The sequence below is a fragment of the Eptatretus burgeri genome, chromosome 10, assembly GCF_056783735.1.
Source record: "Eptatretus burgeri isolate ZD-2024b chromosome 10, Ebu_testis_v1, whole genome shotgun sequence".
NCBI classification, from domain to species: domain Eukaryota; kingdom Metazoa; phylum Chordata; class Myxini; order Myxiniformes; family Myxinidae; genus Eptatretus; species Eptatretus burgeri.
In genome coordinates, this window is record NC_140970.1 from 47,500,965 (window position 1) to 47,528,410 (window position 27,446).

At 49.5% G+C, this 27,446-nt stretch overlaps 2 protein-coding genes across 6 annotated transcripts in view; one reads left to right on the top strand and one right to left on the bottom strand.

Moving 5' to 3' along the window:
- LOC147018492 (uncharacterized) overlaps window positions 1–27,446 on the top strand; it is a 261,256-nt gene that overhangs the window by 31,005 nt on the left and 202,805 nt on the right. The window lies entirely within an intron of this gene.
- LOC147018493 (protein FAM200C-like) lies at window positions 1,957–9,640 on the bottom strand. The gene is made up of 2 exons (XM_085898206.1): window positions 9,564–9,640; window positions 1,957–3,770 (listed from the first exon to the last, which is right to left on the bottom strand). Exons 1-2 carry the CDS (start codon window positions 9,631–9,633, stop codon window positions 1,972–1,974), a joined length of 1,869 nt encoding a protein of 622 aa, XP_085754332.1. The 5' UTR covers window positions 9,634–9,640; the 3' UTR covers window positions 1,957–1,971.

Consider the following 27,446-nt stretch of genomic DNA (forward strand, 5'->3'; position numbering starts at 1 on the left):
AAATTCACCCGCAAACCGCTGACAGCACCAATTTCCTCACAAGCCCGCATAACCCCCTCAAGTTCTCCACTCTGTGAAACGGACGACTACGTCATCCATGTCGGCTAAACCTCCCGAACCTGGCACCAACAGCCCATTAATGCGAACCGAAAATCTGTCTATCAAAGGATCCAAGGCCAACACAAGCAACGGGGATAACGGACAACCCTGTCGGACTCCGCGGGAAATCTCAAAGGGACGAGACAACCGGCCATTATTCTTGACCTGACCAACCGAAGAGGCGTACAGAGATTTGACCAGCCTTACGACTGCCCTTTTCCCCTTTTCACCAGATGCTGCACAGTCCTAGGGTCAACAGGATCATTCCCCACAACCTTCCAATCCTCCTCTGCCACATCCTCTTCACCTTCTTCCCACCCTTCGCCTCCATTGCAAAAGATCCTTCACCACTCCCTTCCCGCACAGGCTTCAAGTTCACTTCCTCCACCGGCGAAGTATCAGCCTCCTCTGCATCCCTCCCCCTTACTGTGAACCCTGATCCTCCTCCCTCCCATCTTTTGCATCCCCCTGTTCCGCCACCCTCCCTTTTTTTGCCAGTCACTGCTCCACCAATCTCGCATCTTGTGCAGGACCCTGATCCACCACCCTCCCATCTTTTGCATCCCCCTGTTCCACCACCCTCCCACTTTGTGCCGGTCTCTGCTCCACCACCCTCCCATTTCGAACTGGACCTTGTTCCACCTCCCTCTCAACAAACCCCATCACCCTTTTCCCTCTCTGTAATCTTGGGAACACCAGGAACCTTCCGATTTCTCCTTCTTTAAGGCGTTCAAGAAAGATTTAGGGCAATTCTGGAAAACATGTCCCGCTTCCCCGCACAAATTGCAGGAGACTCTCCACGCACTCATGAACCACTTGCCCAACCTGTCCACAACGAGGGCAGCGAGGGTTTGGACAGCTTGCACTGAGGTGTCCGGCCTCATTACACCTGTTGCATTTCCGGATTTGCCCGGGATAAAAAACGAATCCTCGAAAGGGGCCAATACTGAGCCGATTTAGTCCAGTCAACTTATGGTGAGACCCACCACGAATTGCAACAGAAACAAAACCAACTTTATTTCGACCCTTGGTTTGCACTAAATAACATAATAAAAATCCCAATTAATTGCAGTATTGGAACAATGTTTATTTCGTGGTCAAAAATATTGCATAATTATGGAACTGGCGAAATTAGTGGACATATGAAAAAGTACATAAAAATACCATCAATCCTTTATCACATTGTTAAATTGTTGATGTGATATTGCAGTATCTCCAAAATAGAAAAGTATAAATAGAATTTATCAGTTGATAATTGTCCCAATTGTCTTCATTTTCAATACTGGGGTTCATTATTCTCAGTACCCTCTGTCATTTCAGTCCCATCGTCATCTCCATTCTCACATACACCTCTGCACTCCCCACATGTCGTAGTACATGATATTCCAGTCTTTTTGCAGCTGCAGTGATTAGTGCTGCATCCAGTTTTACATCGACATCTCACAAACTCAAGTTATTCCCTGGGTGCAATGTCCTCGCAAGTTTGAACCGGAATCATTTGTTCGTCTACAATTTTCCAACCCCACTCTTCGGCATCAAGCCCAACATTTTTCCATGCTTGGACTTGATGATATTCACGCTGGCTGTGAAACTTTGCGGCTGCTGAAGTGGGTGGAAAACTTTTAGGTTGAATTGCCTTCTTGCTTGTCTTCACAAGTTCAAGGAACCTCTGGTGTCTTCGTTCGTTTAAATCAGTGGTTCCCAACCTTTTTTCTGTCATTTACCCCTGCACCCAATTCAACCATCCAGATTTCCCCCTTCATGTGAATGAGAGAAAGAACAGTTAAAACACACTGAGACTATTTACTAATTTATTTTTCAAATGCACTAACACAGCAAACATTAAATTGTATTGAATATGAACACAGCATTTTAGTGTGACTTCTGGCATTGTTTGCCGTTCACGAGTCCTTCAATGTCTGGGGGAGTTATGGAGAGCGCACAGCGAAGATCCGCCTCCACCTCCCACTTGTTGCGTGCCTTTGTTTTGAGGTGTACCAGTGCCGAAAATCCTGTCTCACACAGGTAGGTGGAAGAAAACTGGACCAATATCCGCAGAGCATTAGTCGCAAGAAGCGGGTAGGTTCCTCGGAGTTGGGTCCAAAGCTCTTCCAGTTCCATATTCTGGAAGGCATCCTTCGCTGTAGAGTCATTTTTCAAGTCCAGGAACTCTTCCTGCCACGCTTCTGGCACATCATCAACGTTCCTCTGAAATGGGTCTCTGATAAGCTTGTTCTTGTTACTCTCGTTTGTGATCCCCAGGAAGTAATACTTGAATTCTTCCTCCAAGCCTTCGAGGTGTTGTTTGATATCCTCGGCGATTGGATCAGGCAGACCATCCTCCATATCCTCCACACATTCGTTCAGAGCGAGGAATAAGGAAAAACTTCCACTCCCCACTCTTTTCTTCCACAGTTCCAGTTTAGCCACGAAAGCTCTGATCTTGTCCGACTGAAAAAGAATGTTGGTCCCTTTGCCTTGCAGTTTCCTGTTGAGCTCGTTCAATGCACTGAAAATATCGGACAAGTAGGACAGCCGCACATGGAAAAACTCACCCTTCAACGCCTCCAGAAGCACAACATTCTCTTGGGCCCGAAGGAAGGCTCCCACCTCATCAAACAATTCCAGGACTCGCTGCAACATGTTTCCCTTTGAGAGCCACCTCACCTGAGTATGAAACGGCAACGATTCGTGGTCGGCTTCCATGCCTTCACAGAGCCGACGGAACAGCCGAGTGTTCAGAGCGGAACCCTTGATAAAGTTGACGACTTTGATGACAGTCTCGAGATGCTGCTTGAAGTTCTTGGGGAGAGTTCTCGAAGCAAGCGCCTCTTTGTGGATCAGACAGTGTGTCGATTCCACTGCCGGATTCTTTTGCTTGACGAGCGTGACGAACCCCGATCGAGAGCCGAGCATGGCTGGGGCACCATCCGTGCACACCCCAACCAGAGACTCCCAGCTGATGTTGCTGTCTTCGAAAAAGTCATTGATAAGGTCCATCACATCCTGAGCTTTGGTCGTGGTCTGGAGAGGTTTGCAGAAGAGGAATTCTTCTGCAATTCCTTTTTCGGTGGTATAACGAAGAAAGACCAACAGCTGGGACAGATTCGCAACATCTGTCGATTCGTCGAGTTGAATCGAAAAAAAAAAAAACTGTGACCCTCGAACCTTCTGAACAACTTGGTTCTTGATGCTCTCAGCCATATCATTGATCCGTGACCGAATGGTGTTGTTTGAAAGGGAAATCTGGGTCATCTTGTTGTGGGCAGCCTCACCAAGGACCAACTTCACACACTGCAGCATACAGGGCTTCACCAATGTTTCACCAATTGTGTGTGGTTTCTTCTCCCTCGCAATCTTGTACGAGACTTCGTATGACGCTTTCGCAATAGCGTCCGTTTGCTGATGAAACGTTCCAGTTGAGTCCAGTCTCATCTTCTTCAGATAATTTAGTTTCAGCTTGAAGTATTCACGATCCTTGTTCTGTAGTTCGGGATGGCATCCTTGAAGGTGTTGCTTCATCTGGAATGGCTTCATGCTACCATTCCCCAAGGTCTTTGTGCAGATGACACATTGTGGCAGATGTTCCCCGTTATTCACAACGAACGTAAAACCGAAGTCGAGATATGCTTCTGAATATATCCGTTTTTTCGACATGATCACTTGCGGACCTGAAAAGAACAAGAGAGATCATATTAAGACATGTAATAGAAAAGAACAAACTAAAACATAAGAATGAAAGCGGGTAAAGTTCAGGAAACTGGTACTCCTGAGAAGAGAAGAACAGAAGGCTATTACTGGAAATTATTTTCTAACTATTTTCTGATAATTTCCAGAATTTTAATTCCAGACTAGACTTTCCCCCTGAAACACCCAAATTTCCCCCCTGGGGGAAATTTCCCCCCGGTTGGGAACCTGTGGTTTAAATCATCGATCTTGGCAGTTGTCTTGTATAAACACAGGATAGCTTTTTCTCCAGCGGCAGCGACTTCATTCTGTGCATCCTGATCTGTTAAAGATCTTTGCCTGCTCGATGAAAGTCTCATTCGTCTGGATCAGTTTCAACCCCACGGCTTTCCCAAAACCAAACGATCTGAAGTTGTGTCACAACCTCGCATGGCATGGGCAAACAACAAGTCACGACACACCTGATCTCCCAGCGCTGGTCTTACTTTCTGAATGTCCATGTTCCTTTGCTGTTGTCTGGATTTTGCCTCTGGATGGAAGTAAAGTTTCTTGTGGTTGCTTGTGGCATGATGGCCAAAAGTATCATCAAGTCTGGATCATCCCCAACAACGATGGTGTCACATGTCTCAGCAGACTTCAGAGCATGTGCCACAATAACTATGTCAGCATCGCCATCTGCCTGGCGCACTTCGCAGCCGGATTTCTCCAGAGAACGACTCAGCATGTTCATGAACTTCTGTTTATTGGTTTTGCTGGCCAAAAAGTAGTCTTTCTTCATGTTGAGTTGCATACCCGGTGAGACATGGACATCTCTGACTGCTCCTGATCTAATTCGTCTGGATTGGGTGCCATCCTTTGGCGCTGGCCCACAGTCATATCCATCAAAGATCACGGTGGGCTGTTTGTATATCCGCATTACGTATGTAGCATATCTTTGACAGATGGCATCATGTCTGTCTCTTCTCCCAAAGGATCCTGTGCAGCAAAGCACCTCCGTTGATGACATGTTTAATATGGCTGGATTCAAGTTGTTCTTGGTCTTCGTCAGAGATGGCGGGTGCTCATTCCCAGATGGCATCTGCCAGCACTGGCTTAGTGGCCTTTAAGAGAACATCTCGTCTTTCAAAGAGAGCTGCAGGGAACCCACACAGTTCATGACTTAAGGCTTCATTGAGTTTGTCCTCCTGTTTTTTCCCCAAACATTCCATCCAGAATGCTATCCCCAACCTCTTTGGCCTGAGTCGCATTCACTTTCTCGGCTGCAATTACACCAGTCACTACATTCCTTAGACTACTTTCCTTATCGAATGGATTCTTGTCCTGAAGGAATTGAATCGGTTTGTTCACATCGGCAGAATCCTACTTCTGACGGGCTGTGGACAGGTCTTTGTGTTGCTCACTGGGAGCAAATGTTAGAGGTCAGCTGCTGCACAGCTTGGTTCACTTCTGCACTAACAGGACTCGACATGCACCACACATTCCTTTGCGTTTCTGTCATTCCTCGTCCTCTGGTTCGACCACCTGTTGTTTTGAGGCTTCGCATGAGAACCTGTTCTATTACCAAGTCAGGAGACAACCCAGCCCAGAATCCATCAGACCTGCGCACAACATGAAGTCCATCTTTGAACTGATTGCAAAGTGTCTCATTTCTGGTCTCAAGTTCACATGTCACATGTCAACCATCTTCGTGTACATCGTCCACAGCTGACAAGTGTTCATTTTTTCTTTGGGTGTGTCAGTTGCATTAGAAATCAAGGCTTGCATTGTTTTCAATGTTGGTGATTAGTCCACCTCTGACAAGGATATCTCTCCTGCAATCAGTTGGTCAAGCATCTTTGCAACATTCTCCATGATATCTGGTACCCCTTGTTCCTCATCAGTCGATTCCTCGTCTTGGGCTCCATCGAAAACCACTGAGGGCAAAGATTCCTCGTCTTCAAATTCTTCATCAGCATCGCATTCATCCTCGGTCTCTGAAGGCAACTTCGAACCTGAATTAATTTTGAAGCCAAGTGAATCTGCCAGCAGGATTGCGTGGAGGGCAGTATCCACAAGGAAATGTCCCCTCAAAGCCCTGGCAACAGCTTTGCCACTCATGATGTGAGTTAGTGTTGCTGGTGAACACATGTTCCAGAGTTTCCTTTAATCCAGATCCCTCCATCAAATGGCCGATGCAACCCAAGTAGCTCATGAGCGTGTGGAAACCTCCGAGCCTCAGTATAATTGATTGGAGTGGACTTCCCTCCTTTTCATTTTCCAAGATGGTGGTTGCCTTCCACCAGAGTGGTTGATCGAAGGTTATCACAGGAGTAACCTTGTACCGATTTGAATGATTAAACACAAGGTCGAGCATCAACATGTCAAGTCAACCGGGTCCATGTCGATCATTGGCAGCAGCCCTACCGATGATACGCCAGGATGGTCACCTTTAGCGATCACTTGCATAAAACATGACCAGGCTGGTCTCCAAGGTCTAACTGGAAAGGTCATTTTCCACAAAAGATCGACATTTGCCATTTCTTCTTGTGATTGTATCCCTGATAACATGATTTTCTTGTACTCAAGCTTTTTCACTCCATTTGTTGGGGCCACGTCATGTCGAATATCAATCTTTCCCACTTCGGCTGTATCACGTACGGTCACAGTTACCCGTTTTATAATGGATCCGCTGGCAACCTTTGGGGTGATGTTGGCAACTATACCCATGCCGTGAAATGTACCGCTACCATCTTGGGTTCGCACATTGTGGTCCACGTTATCCGCTGCATACTCTATGAAATGGCCTGGGATGTAACCTGGTATATCTCTCCCACGCTAAGTAGCAGCACATATTTCATACTTCTGAATTTCAGTATATGAACTGCAAAAGCCATGATGCTTATACAATGTGTCTGCAAGAAAACGAGAAGCCAAGTGCGAGTGCAGTTCCACACCAAGTCCGAACCGCAGTGGAGCTATAAGAACTCTGGGTGTAGTTGCCTGCATTAAAGCTTGTCCAATGGAAGATCCCCTTCGTACTTTGAGATCTTTCTTCTTTCCGACCAAAAGACTGTCCAAGAAATGTTGCAAAAAGTTTGGAAAGAATGCACTTGTCATATCAAGAGAAGACATTTCAATGGTGGGAGGGTAAATATTCTTACTTTGAACAACTGACTTTATGTCAGTCTTTATCAGTTTCAGCGTGGTCTCGATGAACCGAAGCTTTTCAACCTCATGATCAGAAGTCTTGGATTGATGAAAAAAAAAGTCACTGATGATTGAGGCAGCCTTCTGTCGAAATATCAATGTTTTTCTTCCCATTGATCTCTGTGATGACAATTTTATCACCAAAATGTCCATATGGTTCACTCTCAGAATATACATATGGCATCCAACTTCTGCCATGGTGCCAACAAAGATTGTTTAATTTTGAGGACATCCGCCATCATGTTGGTAACCAACGAACAGACGTCCTCATCATCTCGGTACACACCGATGGGGGTTCCAAGGTACCCATAATGCTCCTCGCCACTCAAAGCTGGCATGAGCTGACCCTGAATCGAAAATGACATATCACCGACCCTGACTCCCTTCCGACAAAAAGTCTCCACATCACGACCACCCGGTGCATACGCCCGGTTCACAAACTCATTCACAATCCTCCGACCACATCGCATACGGGCGGTGTCGACGCCACCCTGCAAGTGTGGCGAGATGTTAACCGTAGTATTCGCAGGGGAACGTCTCCACATTGCGAGTTGCACCTCCACCTTGCCGACCTGCCCTCAGTCCGGGGCAGGAACGTCCGTTGTGACTCGAGACACCCGTCCAAAATCAGCACGGGTCGAGGCGAGGGAGCACCCATCGTGCCCAGTGTGGAAAAAATAGCTCCATGTGCAACACCCCCGAATGCGTTACGAAGGTCCAGCCAGGCGACAAAAATATTCTTCTGGTTCTGCCTGTCGTCCTTCATAACGGCATTCAACAAAAAAGTGTTCGAAGCAGCCTTCACTGGGCCGACAGCACTTCTGGGCCTCACTCAGCATGGAATGCCTGAGCGCCCAGCAACGGAGCCGATCAGCCAGGACCACCAGAAATAGTTTGTAGAGACAACTCTGGAGGGCAATTGGCCGAAAATTATCTGGGTCACTGGTGTCCCCCTCTGGGTCACGCACGGAGCGTGCGCAGACATCGATTGAAGATTTCTAGTGTCATGCGGCATGCTCCGTCCATCCGCTTCAGGTGCTGGTACTCATCACGGTCCGGGCCCGGGGCGGAGTTACTCATGCGCCCAACTCTGTCAGATTTCTTTCTTACCAATGGGTGCACTCAACGCCGCCCCCTCTACACGAGCCTCATCGGTGGAAGACATATTTGTCGAACTCCCGGGAAATGACAACTGGGTCGACATTTTTGAGGAGAAAACCTGGGAGAAAAAAGCCTCTGCGGATTCTCTCCCGCCAGAATATCTGTCCGCAGCTTTCCCGAGGACCACCCTAAAGGCATGCTTTTCTAATGTGCCTGTACAGCTTCTTCAGGTGACTGGCCTCCTGGGTGTCATACCCCGGCCTGTGAGTACCGGCCGTATTTGGCCGGTCAGGTCGGGGACGAGCTGGGTGTGTGGGGGCGTCTGCGTTGCGTCCGCCTCTCCGTGGTCGACAACGGTCAACCCGGGCACTGGCGAACGCCTCGCAGACAATTTCAAACTCCTCCCACAACACCGCATTCCTCAACTGTCCAGTCCAATACTCAGGGAAACTGGGGCCAGTGTCGACCAGCATGGGGGGGGGGGGACAGGCCGTGGAGCCAGGGATGCGCCGCGTCGAGGCGAGGGAGCATAAGGCCGGTTGGCCAAAAGGGGGGGGGGGGGTGCGGGGCCGTAGCCTCCGCCGCACCCGCGGGTTCAAGCGCCCCCGCTCCATCGCCGCGCCTCACCCCATCAACACAACCGCTCAATCCACCCCCAGCCCCAGTTCCTGCCGCCTGCAGAAAACTGTCACAGGCTTCTTTGAAAGGGGGCTCCTCAGGGGCCTCGAGAATAGCCGATACCAAGCGGTCGAGAACCCGGGATATCTCCGCATCACATCGGGGGATAACCCCGGCAGGGGAACCCTCGGTGACTGGCAGCACCGGAGACTCATTGCAGGCAACTATTTGTTGTTCCAAGAGGGGGACACCCACTGGGGGCTCTGAGACCCGGCAAGACTCCAGTATCAGATCAGCCTGCCCTCCAGAGGGGCAACCCAAAAATGCTGACCAGGACCTCTGGAACGACCGCCGCTCACCAACACCGATTCCACTCACATTTACAATACTCGGGCCGGTCGCCCCGTCCTCAGAGCCATAGCTCTCGGGCGGGACGGCCGGACCTGGTATGTCGTTGTAAGAACTTGGGGCACCCGTCTAGAATCGGCGATAGCCTCAGCCAGCTGTCGTCTCGGCAATCGGTAACCTGAAGGCCCAGCGATACCGGCAACGGAGGGCGAACTCTGTTCTCTTTCCGATGGATTTTGAAATGGTGCGCCGCCTTCCTTGCCGTATCGTATTCCAGGTCTCGCCGAGAGCATATAAAAGCGATCCCGGCATGAAACCGCTTCTGATGTCGTTGTGGGGTCTCTTGGGTAAAAAAAAGTCTCGCGGCACAGTGAACAAGGCCAATGGTTGGAAAGCGGGTACAAAAATACCTGGGTCTGGGGGCCGACGGGGGCGTTGGCCTCCTCGGTGACCAGCCGGTGCATAAGGGCGATGTGTCGACGCCACCCCGTGAGCGTCGCAAGGTTTTTAACTGCAGTACTCACAGGGGAACGTCTCCACATCTCGAGCAGCACCTCCACCTCGCCGACCTGGCCTCGGTCCATCCTCTTCCATTGGGAATCTGTGTTCAAAATGTTAGAATCAAAAGAAAAAATTCACAATAATTCAAAAACCTGTTCCCAGGGTAGGACGTCCACCACACTGTACCGCGAAACAATGGTGGAAGAGGAAAAAGAAAAAAGAAAAATAAAATTAAATTACACAACATTCACCCAAGACAACAACAACAAAAACCACAGAAACAACAATTAAACTGATAAGAACAGATTTATTTAAAAGACCAAAATTAAAAAAGTTAAAAGAGAATAGACACTGAGGATAAAATTCCTCCACACCGTTAGAATCAGAAAAAGAATAGAAAGAGGCCCCTGGGGTGATGTCAAAATAAAAAGAACACAACCCCCAAGGACGAGTTGAGGGCACCAGGCCATAAAAACAAGGGGGACCAGTCCAAAAATAGAAATTTGCACTTTTCGTCTGTTTGGCAAGATCCATTCACTTTGACAAGCATGGGAATCATCCACACCGTACAAAAAAAAATGGGGTGGGGGGGAGGGAGGAAGGGAAATGGGGAAGTACCAACCTCAGACCTCCACATACTGACGATGGCCCGACATATGCTCAATGTAAATATCCCGGGATCCACTTATAGCATCAATACAACAAAGCCAACGCATCAGCTTCCGGGAGATTCCCAACCGGTTCAGGGCCGACTCATTACTCGGGAACCACGATCCCAGTGCCCCCACTATGAACCCAAGCACCTGGACATCCTTGCCCTTAGCCACCAATGCTTTACGCAGTCCTTCATACTTTTCCCTCTTTGCAACTGCGCAAGTGGCAAGGGCATCAGAACCATTGTCAAAGGGGACAGCAATGTCAACAATTGTGATTTTATTTCCCTCCACCACAGTGATGTCTGGTCTTTCATGTGGGGAGGGATCACCTGGAACATGTTGGTCAACATATACGTCCCCATGACGAATGGCCTTGACCAGGCGACTCTGGATCATGTTGTGTCGGTGGCGAATGGGTACCATACCCGGGGGACAATGGTCAACAATGTGTGCCAGAGTCTCCCGGGGATAGCAACACCGTCGGCACCCCTGGGGGGGCAGCGGGATTGCACCGATGGGTCACAGCATTAGTCGGGACACAGTTCAGCCTTGCCCGATGCACAAACCTCCAATCACAGAAGCGCATAAAGGAACCACTACGAATCCATAAGGAACCATTGGCAAACAGATCCGTTTTCAGCGCAGCGGCCACCTTTCCCTGGTCCGGGAGGCCGAGTAACCGCTGTGCAAACTTCTCCCTGGTCCATTCCTGAAGTGCAGAACACACGTCTTTCGAGCTACACTCCGGGAATGGCCCAGGGTCACCACGGGCTCCCCCGAAAGGGCGCGACGGACAGTCACATTCAACCGTCGCGTCGCGGACCTCACCCGAGACCAGAGCGTGGAAATTTGGCCGCTGTACCCAGAGTTCGCCAATGGCCCTTCCATCGAGCCAGACAGGAACTTATCCACGTCCGACTCAACGGGAACACGGTGGATCGTCCGGTGGACGACCAACAAGAGCTGCTGCGTGGTAATGCCGCGTAAAGAAAGGTCACTTGAGGACAGCATTTGCACCGTCGAAACGACAGTTTTGGATGTCTGCCTCCGACACCGGGTGTTGGAGCCCTAATCCGCCAACATCCCGGCCCGCGAAAATGGAATTGTTAGAAGCGCGGACCGGATCTGGCAGATCTCCTTCGCCACACTGACCACCGCAGATATCAGCCTATTCACTTGCTTTTTGGTCGTCTCTCCCGCGCGCAATGCGAAAGAGGCAGGGCTGAACAAAGGTCTGAATTGCATCCAATTTCTGCCATGGTGCTTGCAATGATTGTTTAATTCTGAGGACATCCGCCATCATGTTGGTAACAAATGAGCAGACATCCTCATCATCTCTATACACACCGATGGGGGTCCCGAGGTAGCGATAATTCTCCTCGCTACTTAAAGCTGGAACAATTCGATCCTGAATCGAGAATGACACATCACCGACCCCCCCCCCCCCCCGACAGAAAAATGATAGAGAGGGGCACTTCGCAGGCTTAAACTTCAGTTGTAATACATCGGCATTAACAGAGGCCACTTCAAGAAGGGTCGAAAGACCCTCCCTGGTCCTCAGGACAACCAAGTCATCAGCATATGCCAATATAGACACCGGCTGCCTATGAGTTTTGATACCGTGACCTCCGGCTGCAGCAGAAGCCTGCACCTTGCGCACAATCAATTCAATCGTGAGGTTGAACAGGATCGGTGATATGGGGCATCCCTACTTCACCCCTGACTGTATAGGGACCTCGCGAATTGGGCCATCATCCGTATTAAAGGTTGTGGAGGCACCAGTATAGACATCCCGAAGCAGGTCGATCAGCTGCGCAGACGCGCCCATCGTGTCCAGTGCGGCAAAGATAGCTCCATGTGGAACACTCCCAAACGCATTACGAAGGTCCAACCAGGCAACAAAAATATTCTTCTGGTTACGCCTGGCGTTCCTCATGATGGTATTTACCAAAAAAGAGTGCTCGAAGCAGCCTTCACTGTGCCGAGAGCACTTCTGGGCCTCACTCAGCTTTGAATGGCGGAGCGCATGGGCGTCCGCAGGGAGGGGCAAGGGGGGGCATTTGCCCCCCTCCCGGAAAATCAAAAATTTGAAAAAATTACATGGAAAATACAAAATGAATAAAATAACATAAACATTTCTGAACAGTTCATTCAATTAGAGCAGGTTACTACTCTTGGAACAGGAATTGGAGCCGTCGGGGATCTCTTCCGAAATTGTCAATGACCCTGTTCATTAGCTCGGTCTTCTGGCTGTTCACTTTGTCGCGGTGGACACTTAGCATGCAGAGGCCGGACAGACGTTTATCATTCATCGTTGATCTTAACCAGGTCTTCACACTGCGCAGTGTGCTGAAGGACCTTTCCACTTTACATGATGTTGCAGGCAGAGTCAGTGCGTGAGGATAGCCTTGCGCACAGCAGGGAACAGAGTGGTCTGCTTCACCAGCTCGATCATACCCAGAGAGTTGTCATCCAGTGGCTTATGCTTCTGCACGTCATACCACGCTAGAGCTTTTTCTACAAGGTTGTCAATGCCATACATTTCTTTGACAGATGAAACGATGTGCTTGAATTCATCTTTTTCTGTTTGCTGCATTTCTCTCGGATGTAGTGCGAAAATGTGAAAATATGGCGTGTTACTTTCACCAAAGCGACTTTCCAGAGACTGCATCAAGGAATCCATGTACGGGACATAGATGGTGCGGCGATAGTACTCCTCAATGGAACCTCCTACATTCGGCCGGTGGACTTGGCGTGCGCATCGCCGAGGCATAGTCAAGTCTTTGCCAAGGTTTTCACCTCAGGGATGACATCTTCGGAGAACACACGGTCTGCACCATCCCGGTGAGCTCGGAAAGCCTTCATCAACAGGTCGATGTGATCTCGGACTCCCATCATGTCCATGTCGACTGCCTGCAGCTGTTGGGTCACTGGCTCCAACATCGCTGAGTACTTCGCAATGATCTTCAGACAGATGAGGAACACTGGTTCCTGCAGCACACCTCAGCTGATACACCGTCTGACGCGTACTCTGTGACTCATGCTGGTTTGCCTCCAGTTGCTCCAGGTGTGCAGAGATGTCACAAGTTTTCTGAAAAGATGCGGATGCTTTTGTACTTTGCGCTCCATCTGGTTTCACACAACAAAGGTATATTTGGAACCAGTCTCCTGCGCTTGGGACTGTCACGGAAGAATTTAATGATAGATTTCACAGTTCCAGTCGTATTCCTCACATCTTCGACAGAATTCAGATCATGAACCACCAAATTCAGTCGATGTGAAGAGCAGTGCACGAAAACAGCTTTGGGATAGGTGTTCCTGATACGGGCCTGTACACCATTGTCTTTTCCTGCCATGGTTGAGCATCCATCGTAGCCTTGGCCGTGGAGCTTGTCGAGGTTAAGACCAATTTTTTTTGCTTGGTCGATGATAGTATCTGCAATTGTTGCAGTGTCCACCCTCTCCAGTGGAATGAATCCAAGGAATTCCTCACGTATGGTGGCTGAGTCATTCCGTTGTTCCTGCAGCGCAACAAATCGTACTCCAATGGAGAGTTGCTCAGTGCCTGATATGTCAGCAGTTTCATCTGCAATGATAGAGAATCCATTTGATTCATTTGCAGCTTTCACAATGTTGTCTCTTACTACTTCTTCGGAGAGAACTATCAGCTCGTTCTGTACACAAACTGATGTATATCTCACATTTTTGCTTGCGCCCTCCATGTGATCATTCAGGACCGTGTCCCCTGCTTCTATCCTGAATCGCAGTAGGTCACAGAGGTTCCCCGATGTACTCTCCTCCCCCCTCAATGCAATGTCATGGCTGCAGCAGAACAGAATGCTGGATCGTATGGGGAACAGTTTCTCTCGGTTTTGAGTGACTGCTTTGTTGACTGCTCGGTCCATCTGGCTCACGATGGTCAACTCTGGCCTTTGCACGGTGGTGAGGAAATTGTTGGCATCTTGCAGTGCGCCTTTGTGCCAGGAGTAAAGCATGTGCTTCCTTGCGCAATCATTGAAGTCTTTGTATTTAACAAAAGGAGTCACGATGAACGCACCCATTTGACCTTGGTGCACTGGTTGAGGGAACAGCACACAGTATTTGCACAGAGCACTTTTCAAGTGACTTGAGTTGGCCAGCCATGGAGAATATTGGTTTATCCACGTGTGGCGGAAACAGCGGGAGCCCTGTGAATCGTTCTGATAGCTGTAATCAGTTGGTGGGACGTATGTGTTCATCAGGAGGTCATATCTTCGATTATTGGCAAATGGTCTGTGGTTTTGACGTATGATCCAATGTCCAGATGATGAGGCAAGTGGTGTTTGGGGTGGCATCTGATTGGTTGCTGTGAGTAACTGCTCGTGATGTCCCCCTCTGCACTGCTCTGCTGGTTCAACATGCGTCTCCGATGTACCCGGGGTGTCTTGATTGTTGTCGGTCATCAGACTTACGTTTTTTAAAGAACCTCCTGATATCCATTTCACATTCCTGAAAAATAAGAAAAATGAGGTTAACATAACACAAATTTAATACACTGGTCTTCCCCAGACTCTATAACAATCAAATCAAGAGCATTTAGTTTGATTATTTTGTATAAAATCCAACGTAGAAAATTCGCATGAGTTTTGTTGCTGAAATAAAATAAATAGCCGCAACACAGAAGGAATGAGAACGGGCACTCAATAGAGCGCATACCTTCGCCAACGCTACATTTTGCCCCCCCCCCCAAAAAAAAACGTTGATTGTGAGGGTATTTAATCCCATAACACATCTGCCATCTCGTATGTGTTATGATGGGTTAAAAACATTAAATTTCCTGCTGTTTGACACTGATTCACGTACATTGTACAATTTCTGTATGAACTCCCTGACCTTTTTGGGTGTCGGTGTCAAGTCAATCTGATGACAACTGGTCACATAAATTATTTTCTGGCATTTTAGGGGCATTTAGCACACACGAGTTTCTGTTTTTCTCAATAAGTTATTTATTGTGAACAAACAAACATTCATTTTACAATTAAACAGTTAATTGTTTTGTATTATTTGAGAACAACTGAAAAACTAACAATGCACGGTTCATACAAAAATTAATCCTGCAAAAGTACAATGCCCAAACTGGTAACCAAAGGGACATATTAGCCTGAAAAGGACGTATAAGAGTTCGTCTGAACTAACTACATACATCATTTAATAAAACACGAAACATGGAAGAAAAATGAATTGTAAAAAAAAAAAGTTTCATTTCCAGAGAGACACAAATTATATCGTGATCAGAGTAATATGTGACCACGACCTCAACGTGTACGGTGACGGTGATTGACGTCGACGTGGTCCATCAGCGATCCTTGGTCAGTCGTTGGTCCAGTCACACACTGGCGGAACCCGTGGTGAGTCATCAGCTTGAGGATGTCGTGGTCAGGGGTGTGGAGTAAGTCGAAGTTAAAATCTCTGAGGAGGACGGTCAGGTTTTCTGTGTTTAGTGTGGTCAGCAGTTGCTGAAGACGGTCTTTAAATATTGTTGGACTCTGTGATGGAGGCCTGTACACAGTCACGATGTTGATTGTCGTTCGGTGAGTTTTGATAGAGATTCCTTTGTGCTTAAGTACTGTGGCTGGCGTGTCCAAACTCGCTGGCATCATCCCCTCTGGTGCCATCATCAAGATGCCGCCTCTGTGAATTCCGTGGTCGAGGGGCCTCTCAGCTCGGAAGCACTTCACGCCATTCTTGAGCAGTTTCTCCGGTTCCAGTCGTTGGCCGTCATGCAAAAATGTCTATGCAAAACAGAGAACATACATTTTTCTGATGGCTGGATCGTTCTTCATGTCGTCCAAGTGCTCAAGATGAGATCTGACATTTAGGAAACCAATCTTGATGCATCTGTTCTCAGTCTCGTAATGCGCCAAGCGGTGTTCCCTCTTTGGAATGTTGTTCAAACGATCCATTTCTCAACGACTGGATTGATGCGGATGTGACACGCATCGAACCCGAGAAAGAACAGTCCTTGCAAAGTTCGTACATGGCTCATGGCGACGTATGCCTGGCCTGGCATAAATTTTCCTCTGCCTTCCATGGAAACCACAATTTGCTCAAGAGTTTTTCCTTGGACTTTGTGTATGGTACAGGCCCAGGCAGGTGTGAGTGGAAACTGGGTTCGCCTCGCCTCCACGGATTGTTGTCCTCTGCCTGTAAAGAACTGAACCTCCTGCCTGATGATCGGAACGGCGTCAGGATATCGTTGCCTGTACTGACTCTGGGCGATAGCATCTTTGCCGACACGAGGACTGTCAAACTTCACGAGAATGACGATCACTTGATCTCCTGTGGTCTCAATCCCAACGACGGTTCCACAAACACCGTTGGCTAATCCGTCAGACACGTTGATGTTGACCGTGACCATGACTCGTGCACCCTCTGTCACCATGACAACTTCTCGGAGTCCTCCAGTGTCTGATTTAGTTGGCATCACCACATCCAGCTGGCCTGTTTGGACATCCTTTCTCTTGTCAATGGCCTTGATTTCATAGATGCGTGACTGTGATGTCCTGATATGTGACAAGTTGTGGCTGTCTACATCTTTGTTGGTCTTAAAGATGTGCAGGGCGTCAGCAGGACAGGTAGGGTCAGATGAAGTGACGACTCGAGTCTTCAGTAGCTTGATGTCATCATCTGTGCAGGAAGCTGTTCTGGCCCTCATGAGCAAATCTGCAAATTGCTTGTCGTCCTTCTGCCTCATACTCTCCGTCAACTCGATCATGGAAAAGTTTTCCTCCCAAAGTGATCCATGTAATCTGGCGTAGCAGGTAATGGCGTCATTGACGCTAACAAATAACAAAGGTAATGACGTCATTGTGTCATATCGTGTATCACAAGATTGGGCATTGAATTCACAACATTTTGGCATTGGTTGCATGCAAATTGGATAAAAATCGACCGCACGATGGCAAAATGACGATTTTGACCTTTTCATGACCTCGACCTTGACCTTTGTACTCTTCATTTTGTAATTGGTATTAGAGTGTGGGGAACAGAACAGTCAACATTCTGGTGTTTGTTTCATGCAAATCGGATAAGAATTGACCGTGTTATGACTAAAACCGCACATTTTGCAATGTCGTGACCCCCCTCCCCCTGACCTTTGAATCCCAACCGCTAATAAGGGTTATAACGTCATTAGTCATGTCACATATCACAAGATGGGGCATTGAATTCTGAACATTTTGACATAAGTTGCATGCAAATTGGATACAAATTGACCGCGCTATGGTAAAAAGATGATTTTGACCTTTTCATGACCTTGACCTTTGACCCGATCGCTCCCAAAATCTAATCAAATGGTCCTCGGATAATAACGAATCATCCCACCAAATTTGGTGTGATTCAGTTCAATACTTTTGGAGTTATGCGAACAACAAACAAACAAATAAACAAACAAACACACATTCACAAATAAATAAATAAATAAATAAATAAATACACACCGATCAAAACATAACCTTCGCAACAAAGTTTGCGAAGGTAATGAACGAAAAAACACTATCTTCCACGCCAAATATCATGACATTCGATCAATCGTGTGTCTTCTCTCTGAAGAATTAACATTTTGTTCTGTTATTTACAGTAATCTTCGCAAAAAGATGTCTTCACACTTCACACGGCAATCTCAGGATAACATTGCCCCCCCCTGCATTTTTTTTTTCTGCGGACGCCCATGCCAGAGCGCCCAGCCATGAAGCCGATCAGCCAGAACCGCCATAAATAGCTTGTCGAGGCAATTCTGGAGGGCAATCGGCCGAAAATTCTCTGGGTCCCCGCTGTCCCCTTTCTTGTGGATCAGGACCGTGGTGGCCTGCTTCCATGAAGCTGGGATATGGAGCGAGCGCAGACATCGGTTAAAAATTTCCAATGGCACGCGACACGCCCCATCCATCCGCTTCAGGTGCTGGTACTCAACACGGTCCGGTCCTGGGGCAGAGTTACTCATGAGCCCAAGTCGGGCAGAGATCTCTCTCTGACCAACGGGCACACTTAACGCCTCCTCCTCTGCACGAGCCTCATCAGTAGATGACACATTTGGAGAACTCCCGGGATATGACAACTGGGTCGACATTCTTGGCGGACAAGACCCGGGAGAAAAAAGGCTCCACGGATTCTCTCCCACCAGAATATCTATCCTCAGCTTTCCCGAGGACCACCCTAAAGGCACGCTTTCTGCTGTGCCTGTACAGCCTCTGCAGGCGACTGGCCTCCTGGGGGTCAGACCCCGGCCTGAGAGCACCCGCTACATCCGGTCGATCAGGTCGAGGACGATTTGGGTGCGTGGGGGAGTTGACATTGCGTCCGCCATGCCGTGGTCGGCAGCGGTCAACCAGGGCACTGACGAACGCATCGCAGACCTTTTCAAATTCCTCCCACAACACCGCGTTCCTCAGCTGACCAACCCAATACTCAGGGAAGCTATGACCAGCATCAACACCTGGGGGGGGAGACAGGCCGTGGAGCCGGGGGTGTGTCGCGTGCTGACTAACTAACTTTGGCCACACCCGCGGGTTCAAGCCTCCCCACTCCATCGCCGCACCCCACCCCCTCTACACTACCGCTCAACCCACCCCCAGCCCCAGTACCTGCCACCTGCAGAAAACTGTCACAGGCCTCTTCGAAAGCAGGCCCCTTGGGGGGCCTCGAGAAAAGCCGATACCAAGGGGTCGAGAATCCGGGATGTCTCCTCATCACATCGGGGGATGACCCCGACAGGGAAACCCTCAGTGACTGGCAGCACCGGAGACTCATTGCAGGCAATTATTTGTTGTTCCAAGAGGGGGACACCCACTGGGGGCTCTGAGACCCGGCTGCACTCCAGTATCAGATCAGCCTGCCCTCCAGAGGGGCAACCCAAAAATGGTGACCAGGACCTCCGGAACGACCGCCGCTTACCAACACCGATTCCATTTACAATACTCTGGCCGGCCGCCGCGTCCTCTGAGCCTTTGCTCTCGAGCGGGACGGCCGGACCCGGTACGTCCGTTCTAAAAACTTGGGGCACCCGTCTAGAATCGGCGTTAGCCTCAGGCAGCTGTCGTCTCGGCAATCGATAACCCGAAGGCCCAGCGATACCGGCAACGGAGGGGCGAACTCTGTCCTCTTTCCGATGGATTTGGAAATGGTTCGCTGCCTTCCTTGCCATATCATATTCCAAGTCGCACCGAAATCTAAAAACTGAAAACTGAAACTGAAATCTAAAAACTGAAATAAATGCGATCCCGGCATGAAACCGCTTCAGATGTCGTTGTAAGGTCTGGAAAGTAAAAAAAAGGCCACCGGTCGGAATCCGGGTACGAAAATACCTGGGTCTGGGGGCCGACGAGGGCGTTAGCCTCCTCGGCGACCACCCGGTGCATACGGGCGAGGTGTCGACGCCACCCCGCGAGCGTCGCAAGATTTTTTACCGCAGTACTCGCAGGGGAACGTCTCCACATCTCGAGTTGCACCTCCGCCTCGCCGAGCTGGCCTCGGTCCGTCCTCTTCCATTGGGAATCTGTGTTCAAAAGGTTAGAATCATAAACAAGAGAGAAAATTCACAATAATTCAAAAACCAGTTCCCAGGATAGGATGTCCATCACACCGTACCGCGAAACAATGGTGGGGAAGGGAGAGAAAAAAATACACCACATTCACCCAAGACAACAATAAAAACCACAGAAACAACAATGAAACTGATAAGAACAGATTTATTAAAAAAATTTAAAAGACCAAAATGAAAAAAGTTAAAAAGAATAGAGACTGAGGATGAAATTCCTCCACACCGTTAAAATCAGAAAAAGAATAGAAAAAGAGGCCCCTGGGGGAATGTCCAATCAATCAAGAAAAACAACCCCCAAGGACCAGTTAAGGGCACCAGGCCATAAAAAGAAGGGGGACCAGTCCAAAATAGAAATTTGCACTTCTTGTCCGTTTGGCTAGATCCATTCACTTGGACCAATGGTGTCAAACTCATTTTTACCGAGAGCCACAATAGGCATTGTGGTTGCCCTCAAAGGGCCAGTTGTAACTGTTAAGATAGTATAAATGTGACTCGATGCAATGTAAAATAAATGTAACGACTCGTTAAAATGTTGTTAAGTGACCGTTTATTACTTATTAAAGTTACAAATAACAAGATATGCATTTGCATAGATGTAAAAAATATGTTTATAAGGTTAAGAAACCAACATTGCTCCATCAATCAACTATCAAACTATTCAAGTAAATAAAGAAAAATATAATCAAACAAGTTATGCCATTAACTTTTAACATTAAGCGTCGAGAGGGGAAAAACGACAGCACAACCAACAATTGTGAGCTGCTTAGAAGATGCATGACAGATGTAGCATTTTACAAAAACAAATGGATGCACACAGTCTTCCAGAGGGCGTATGTACATCCAACTAATAAGAGATGGTTTGATTACAGAAAACTTTTGTCTGCATTAACACAAAAACCTGCAAACACAGTGAATACATTGCTGCACATATAAAGTAGTATATGTATTTCACTAAAAATAACAAAATAAGGGTTGTCTCACTTCACAACGATATGGTCAAGTTGATGAGGTGATGCTGCCTGTCCTTGAACACACCCAGCAGATCCCTCCTCGACCTGAGACAACATCTCACACACCATCCAAATTCATTGATCATGTTCTTAAAATAACAAACACAGAACAAAATGCAAGCACAGTCCCGCAAGTTCCTTAACTCGGTCCGCGATGGTGTTTCTTGACAAACTGACATTTTAAAAAGTTTGTGTCTGGTCGGGGCACACTTGCTCACACACCTTCAGCATGCACTGCTTCAAAAATGCACCCTCTGAAAACGACTTTGAAGCTCGGGCAATTTCTTCAGCCACAATAAAGCTTGCTTTCACTGCCGCATCGTTTTTCGCTGTAGCTTTTGTGAACAAATTCTGCTGCGATTGCAGTCCGCCTTTTAATTCTTTGACAATCTGCTGTTTTTCTTGGAGGCTAAATTTGGCATATTTAGCTCCATGTTTGGTGTGAAAATGCCGACGGAGATTGTACTCTTTAACGACTGACACCGCCTCATAACACAAAAGACATACCGGTTTTTCTCCTTGAAGCACAAACGTATTCATTTTCCCATCTTTCTTGAAACTGCCTTCCATCTGCATCAACTTTTCTTTTCCTGGACATTTTGGGATCAAAAGTAGATATTTCTCAATTCCACTTGCTGGGAAAATCGCCGACACCGATTTGGATGCACTGCTATCTAGAGGCGGGAAGCGGTCAATTGGCGCGTAACAAAATCTTAATGCATTGTGGGAGATGTTGATTTTGGTCAATGCACACTGCAAAGCAGCATAGACTTATTTTAATACATCTTTTAAGCTCTCGCGGGCCACATAAAATGACGTGGCGGACCACATTTGGCCCGCGGGCCACGAATTTGACACATGTGACTCAGACAAACAGAGAAATCATCCACACCATACACAAAAAGGGAAGGGGGAGGGAGGAGGGGAAATGAGGAGGGGGAAGTACCAACCTCAGTCCTCCACATTCTGACGATGGCCTGACATATGCTCTATGTTAATATCCCGTGATCCACTAATAGCATCAATGCAACAAAGCCGACGCATCAGCTTCCGGAAAGACCGGGAGATTCCCAACCGGTTCAGGGCCGACTCATTGCCAGGGAACCACGATCCCAGTGCCCCCACTATGAACGCGAGCACCGAGACATCCTTGCCCTTAGCCACCAATGCTTTACGCAATTCTTCGTATTTTTCTCTTTTTGCATCTGCGCAAGTGGCAAGGGCATCAGGACCATTGTCAAAGGGGACAGCAACGTCAACGATTGTACACAACAAAAATATGAACGCACCAAGCGCAAAAATATAAATGCACCAAGCGATTGTTACTATTTTACCTCGAACTCATTAATACGAAATCTTCACAACAATTTGGTTACAGAATCCATGACAATTGAGCATTAAATTTCAAAGAGTTCCTTGAGAATTCTGGCGACAGTCTTTGCGCTACAACAGCCGACACAACCGAGGTGTCACTGTCAGAGTTCACACAGTCAGTAGTGGGTGTGTCCACCGTTGGCGTCGCGCAGAGCGGTGCATCTCCGGCGCATGGACATCACCAGATTATCGATGGTGGCCTGAGGGATGTTTTCCCATTCCTCCTGGAGAGCCAGACGGAGCTGGCGGACGTTCTCTGGGACTGCGTAACGTTGTCGTACGCGTCGATCAAGAACGTCCCAAAGGTGCTCGATGGGCGACATGTCGGCAGAATATGGAGGCCAGTCCAAGACATCAATGTCCTCCTCACCGAGGAAGTCCATGCAGATCCTGGCAACATGGGGGCGAGCATTGTCGTGCTGAAACGTCACATGGTGAAGGCACACAAACGGCACGACGATGGGTCTGAGTATCTCGTCCCTGTACCGCTGCCCGTTCAAGTTGCCTTCAATGAAATGAAGCCGAGTGCGCTCTCCATGGCATATGCCTGCCCACACCATAACACTGGCACCACCGTGTGACACCCGACGAAGGACATTGGCGTCAGTGTAGCGCTCCCCAGCCCGACGCGGAGTCCGCCATCAGCCCGATACAGCTGGAACCGCGACTCATCGGTGAACAGCACTCTCCTCCATCGTGCGAGGGTCCAGCGCAAGTGAACATTGGCCCAGTTCAGTCGGGTCTGACGCCAGACTGCAGTGAGGTCGAGTGGTCGGCGGGCTCGGAGGTTGGCCTCCCTCAAGCGGTTACGCACCATCTGGGCTGAAATGTGCCTGTTATGCAGCCCGACAGTCTCATCGGCAGTCCTCGTGGCCGGTCGGAGTCGATCCCGGAGATGTTGCAGCCTCATGTGACGATCCTGACCGGCGGTGGTCACACGTGGTCGCCGGGCATGTGGGCGGTTCACGGTGCTTCCAGTCTCTCTGAGGCGCGTTCTCAGGCGGCTAATGGTGGAGTGGTGGACATTGAAGTGTGCTGCAACGGCCCGTACTGACGTCCCAGCATTCAGCATGCCAATGGCGCGCTCCCTCAAGATTTGTGACATCTGTGGCATGTTGATATTTGGCACCAGTCCACATTTTGGGGAGGCCTTTGAAAGGGCAAGCTATAGGGAGTGTTTGTGTCCTGGTCACGCTCACTGACCATCACTGTCAAGCCCCATGGTGCTCATGGGAAGGATTACTCAACGTGTGAGTCCACACACTCAGAGTGGTCAATTTCAATGGGAACATCTGTCTTGAGCAAAACAAAGGAACCATTGCTCAAACATATCATCGGTTTGACCATTTTCCCATAATGGCAATCTTGACTTAGATATTTAGGTTGGTGCGTTTATATTTTTGTTCAGTATAATTTTATTTCCCTCCACCACAGTGATGTCTGGTCTTTCATGTGGAGAGGGATCACCCGGGACGTGCTGGTCAACAGAAACATCCCCCATGACGAATGGCCTTGACCAGGCGACTCTGGATCATGTTGTGTCGGCGGCGAATGGGTACCATACCCGGGGGACAATGGTCAACAATGTGTGCCAGAGTCTCCCGGGGATAGCAACACCGCCAGCACCCCTGGGGGGCAGCGGGATTCCACCGATGGGTCACAGCATTAGTCGGGACACTTCAGCCTTGCGCGATGCACAAACCTCCAATCACAGAAGCGCCCAAAGGAACCACTGCCAATCCATGAGGAACCATTGGCAAACCTATCCGTTTTCAGCGCAGCGGCCACCATTCCCTGGTCCGGCAGGCCGAGCAACCGCTGTGCAAACTTCTCCCTGGTCCATTCCCGAAGTGCAGAACACTCGTCTTTAGAGCTACACTCACGGGAATGGCCCAGGGTCACAACGGGCTCCCCCGAAAGGGCGCGACGGACAGTGACATTCAACCGTCGTGTCGCGGACCTCACCCGAGACCAAAGCATGGAAATTTGGCCGCTGTACCCAGAGTTCGCCAATGGCCCTTCCCTCGAGCCAGACAGGAACTTATCCACGTCCAACTCAACGGGAATACGGTGAATCGTCCGGTGGACGACTGACAAGAGCTGCTGCTTGGCAATGCCGCGTAAAGAAAGGTCACTGGAGGACAGCATCCGCACCGTCTATACGACAGTTTGGATGTCTGCCTCCGACACCGGGTGTTGGAGCCCTAATCCGCCAACATCCGAGCCCGTGAAAATGTAATTGTTGGAAGCACGGACCGGGAGCTGCCAGATCTCCTTCGCCGCACTGACCACCGCAGATATCAGCCTATTCACTGCCTTTTTGGTCGTCTCTCCCGCGCGCAATGCGAAAGAGAGGCAGGGCTGAACAAAGGTCTGAATTGCATCCAACTTCTGCCATGGTGCAAGCAATGATTGTTTAATTCTGAGGACGTCCGCCATCATGTTGGTAACCAATGAGCAGACATCCTCATCATCTCTATACACACGGATGGGGGTCCCGAGGTAGCGATCATGCTCCTCACTACTTAAAGCTGGAATGATTCGACCCTGAATCTAGAATGACACATCACCGTCCCTGACCCCCCCCCCCCCCCGACAGAAAAGTGATAGAGAGGCGCACTTAACAGGCTTAAACTTCAGTTGTAATACATCGGCATTAACAGAGGCCACTTCAAGAAGGTTCGAAAGACCCTCCCTGGTCCTACTCAGGACAACCAAGTCATCAGCATATGCCAATATGGACACCGGCTGCCCATGATTTTTGATACCGTGACCTTCGGCCGCAGCAGAAGCCTGCACCGTGCGCACAATCAATGCAATCGTGAGGTTGAACAGGATCGGTGATATGGGGCATCCCTCCTTTACCCCTGACTGTATAGGAACCTCGCTCGTCGGGCCATCATCCGTATTAAAGGTTGTGGAAGCACCAGTATCGACATCCCGAAGCAGGTCGATCAGCTGTGCAGACGCGCCCATCGTGTCCAGTGCGGCAAAGATAGCTCCATGTGGAACACTCCCAAACGCATTAGGAAGGTCCAGCCAGGCAACAAAAATATTCTTCTGGTTACGCCTAGCATCCTTCATGATGATATTTGCCAAAAAGGAGTGCTCGAAGCAGCCTTCACTGTGCCGAGAGCACTTCTGGGCCTCACTCAGCTTTGAATGCCGGAGCGCCCAGATATGAAGCCGATCAGCCAGGACCGCCATCAATAGCTTGTGTAGGCAACTCTGGAGGGCAATCGGCCGAAAATTCTCTGGGTCCCTGGTGTCCCCTTTCTTGTGGATCAGAACCGAGGTGGCCTGCTTCCATGAAGCTGGGATACGGAGCGAGTGCAGACATCGGTTAAAAATTTCCAATGTCACGCGACACGCCCCATCCATCCGCTTCAGGTGCTGGTACTCAACACGGTCCGGTCCTGGGGCAGAGTTACTCATGCACCCAAGTCTGGCAGAGATCTCTCTCTGACGAACGGGCGCACTTGACGCCGCCCCCTCTGCACGAGCCTCGTCAGTGGATGACACATTTGGAGAACTCCCGGGAAATGACAACTGGGTCGACATTCTTGGCGGAGAAGACCCGGGAGAAAAAAGCCTCCACGGATTCTCTCCCACCAGAGTATCTATCCTCGGCTTTCCCGAAGACCACCCTGAAGGCACGCTTTCTGCTGTACCTGTGCAGCCTCTGCAGGCGACTGGCCTCTTGGGGGTCATACCCCGGCCTGAGAGCACCCGCTACATCCGGTCGATCAGGTCGAGGACGACTTTGGTGTGTGGGGGCATCTACATTGCGTCCGCCACTTCGTGGTCGGCAGCGGTCAACCAGGGCACTGTCGAACGCATCGCAGACCTTTTCAAATTCCTCCCACAACACCGCGTTCCTCAGCTGACCAACCCAATACTCAGGGAAGCTAGGACCAGCATCAACACCTGGGGGGAGACAGGCCGTGGAGCCGGGGGTGCGTCGCGTCGAGGCGGGGGAGCACGAGACCGGTCGGCAACCGAAGTGGGCGTGGCCCTAACTTTGGCCACACCCGCGGGTTCAAGCCCCCCCCGCTCCATCTCTGCGCCCCACCCCCTCTACACTACCGCTCAACCCACCCACAGCCCCAGTACCTGCCACCTGCAGAAAACTGTCACAGGCCTCTTCGAAAGCAGGCCCCTCGGGGGGCCTCGAGAAAAGCCGATACCAAGCGGTCAAGAACCCGGGATGTCTCCATCACATCGGGGGATGACCCCAACAGGGGAACCCTCGGTGACTGGCAGCACCGGATGTCTGCCTCCGACACCGGGTGTTGGAGCCCTAATCTGCCAACATCCTGGCCTGCGAAAATGTAATTGTTAGACTCATGGCAGGCAACTATTTGTTGTTCCAAGAGGGGGACACCCACTGGGGGCTTTGAGACCTGGCTGGACTCCAGTATCAAATCACCCTGCCCTCCAGAGGGGCAACCCAAATATGGTGACCAGGACCTCTGGAACGACTGCCGTTTACCAACACCGATTCCATTCACATTTACAATACTTCGGCCGGCCGCCCCGTCCTCAGAGCCATAGCTCTCGGGCGGGACGGCCGGACCCGGTACGTCCACTGTAAAAACTTGGGGCGCCCGTCTCGAATCGGCGCCAGCCTCAGCCAGCTGTCGACTCGGCAATTGATAACCCGAAGGCCCAGCGATACTGGCAACGGAGGGGCGAACTCTGTCCTCTTTCCGATGGATTTGGAAATGGTTCGCCGCCTTCCTTGCCGTATCATATTCCAAGTCGCACCGAGAGCATCTAAAAACTTAAATAAAAGCGGTCCCAGCATGAAACCGCTTCATATGTCGTTGTAAGGTCTAGAAAGTAAAAAAAGTCTCGCGGCACAGTGAACAAGGCCACCGGTCGCGAAGCAGGTACGAAAATACCTGGGTCTGGGGGCCGACGGGGGCGTTAGCCTCCTCGGCGATCACCCAGTGCATACGGGTGATGTGTCGACACCACCCCGCGAACGTCAAGATTTTTACCGCAGTACTCGCAGGGGAACGTCTCCACATCTCGAGTAGCACCACCGCCTCGCCGACTTGGCCTCGGTCCGTCCTCTTCCATTGGCAATCTGTGTTCAAAAGGTTAGAATCATAAACAAGAGAGAAAATTCACAATAATTCAAAAACCAGTTCCCAGGATAGGACGTCCACCACACCGCACCGCGAAACAATGGTGGGGAAGGGAGAGAAAAAAAGAAAAAAATGCACCACATTCACCCAAGACAACAATAAAAACCACAGAAACAACAATTAAACCGAAAAGAAC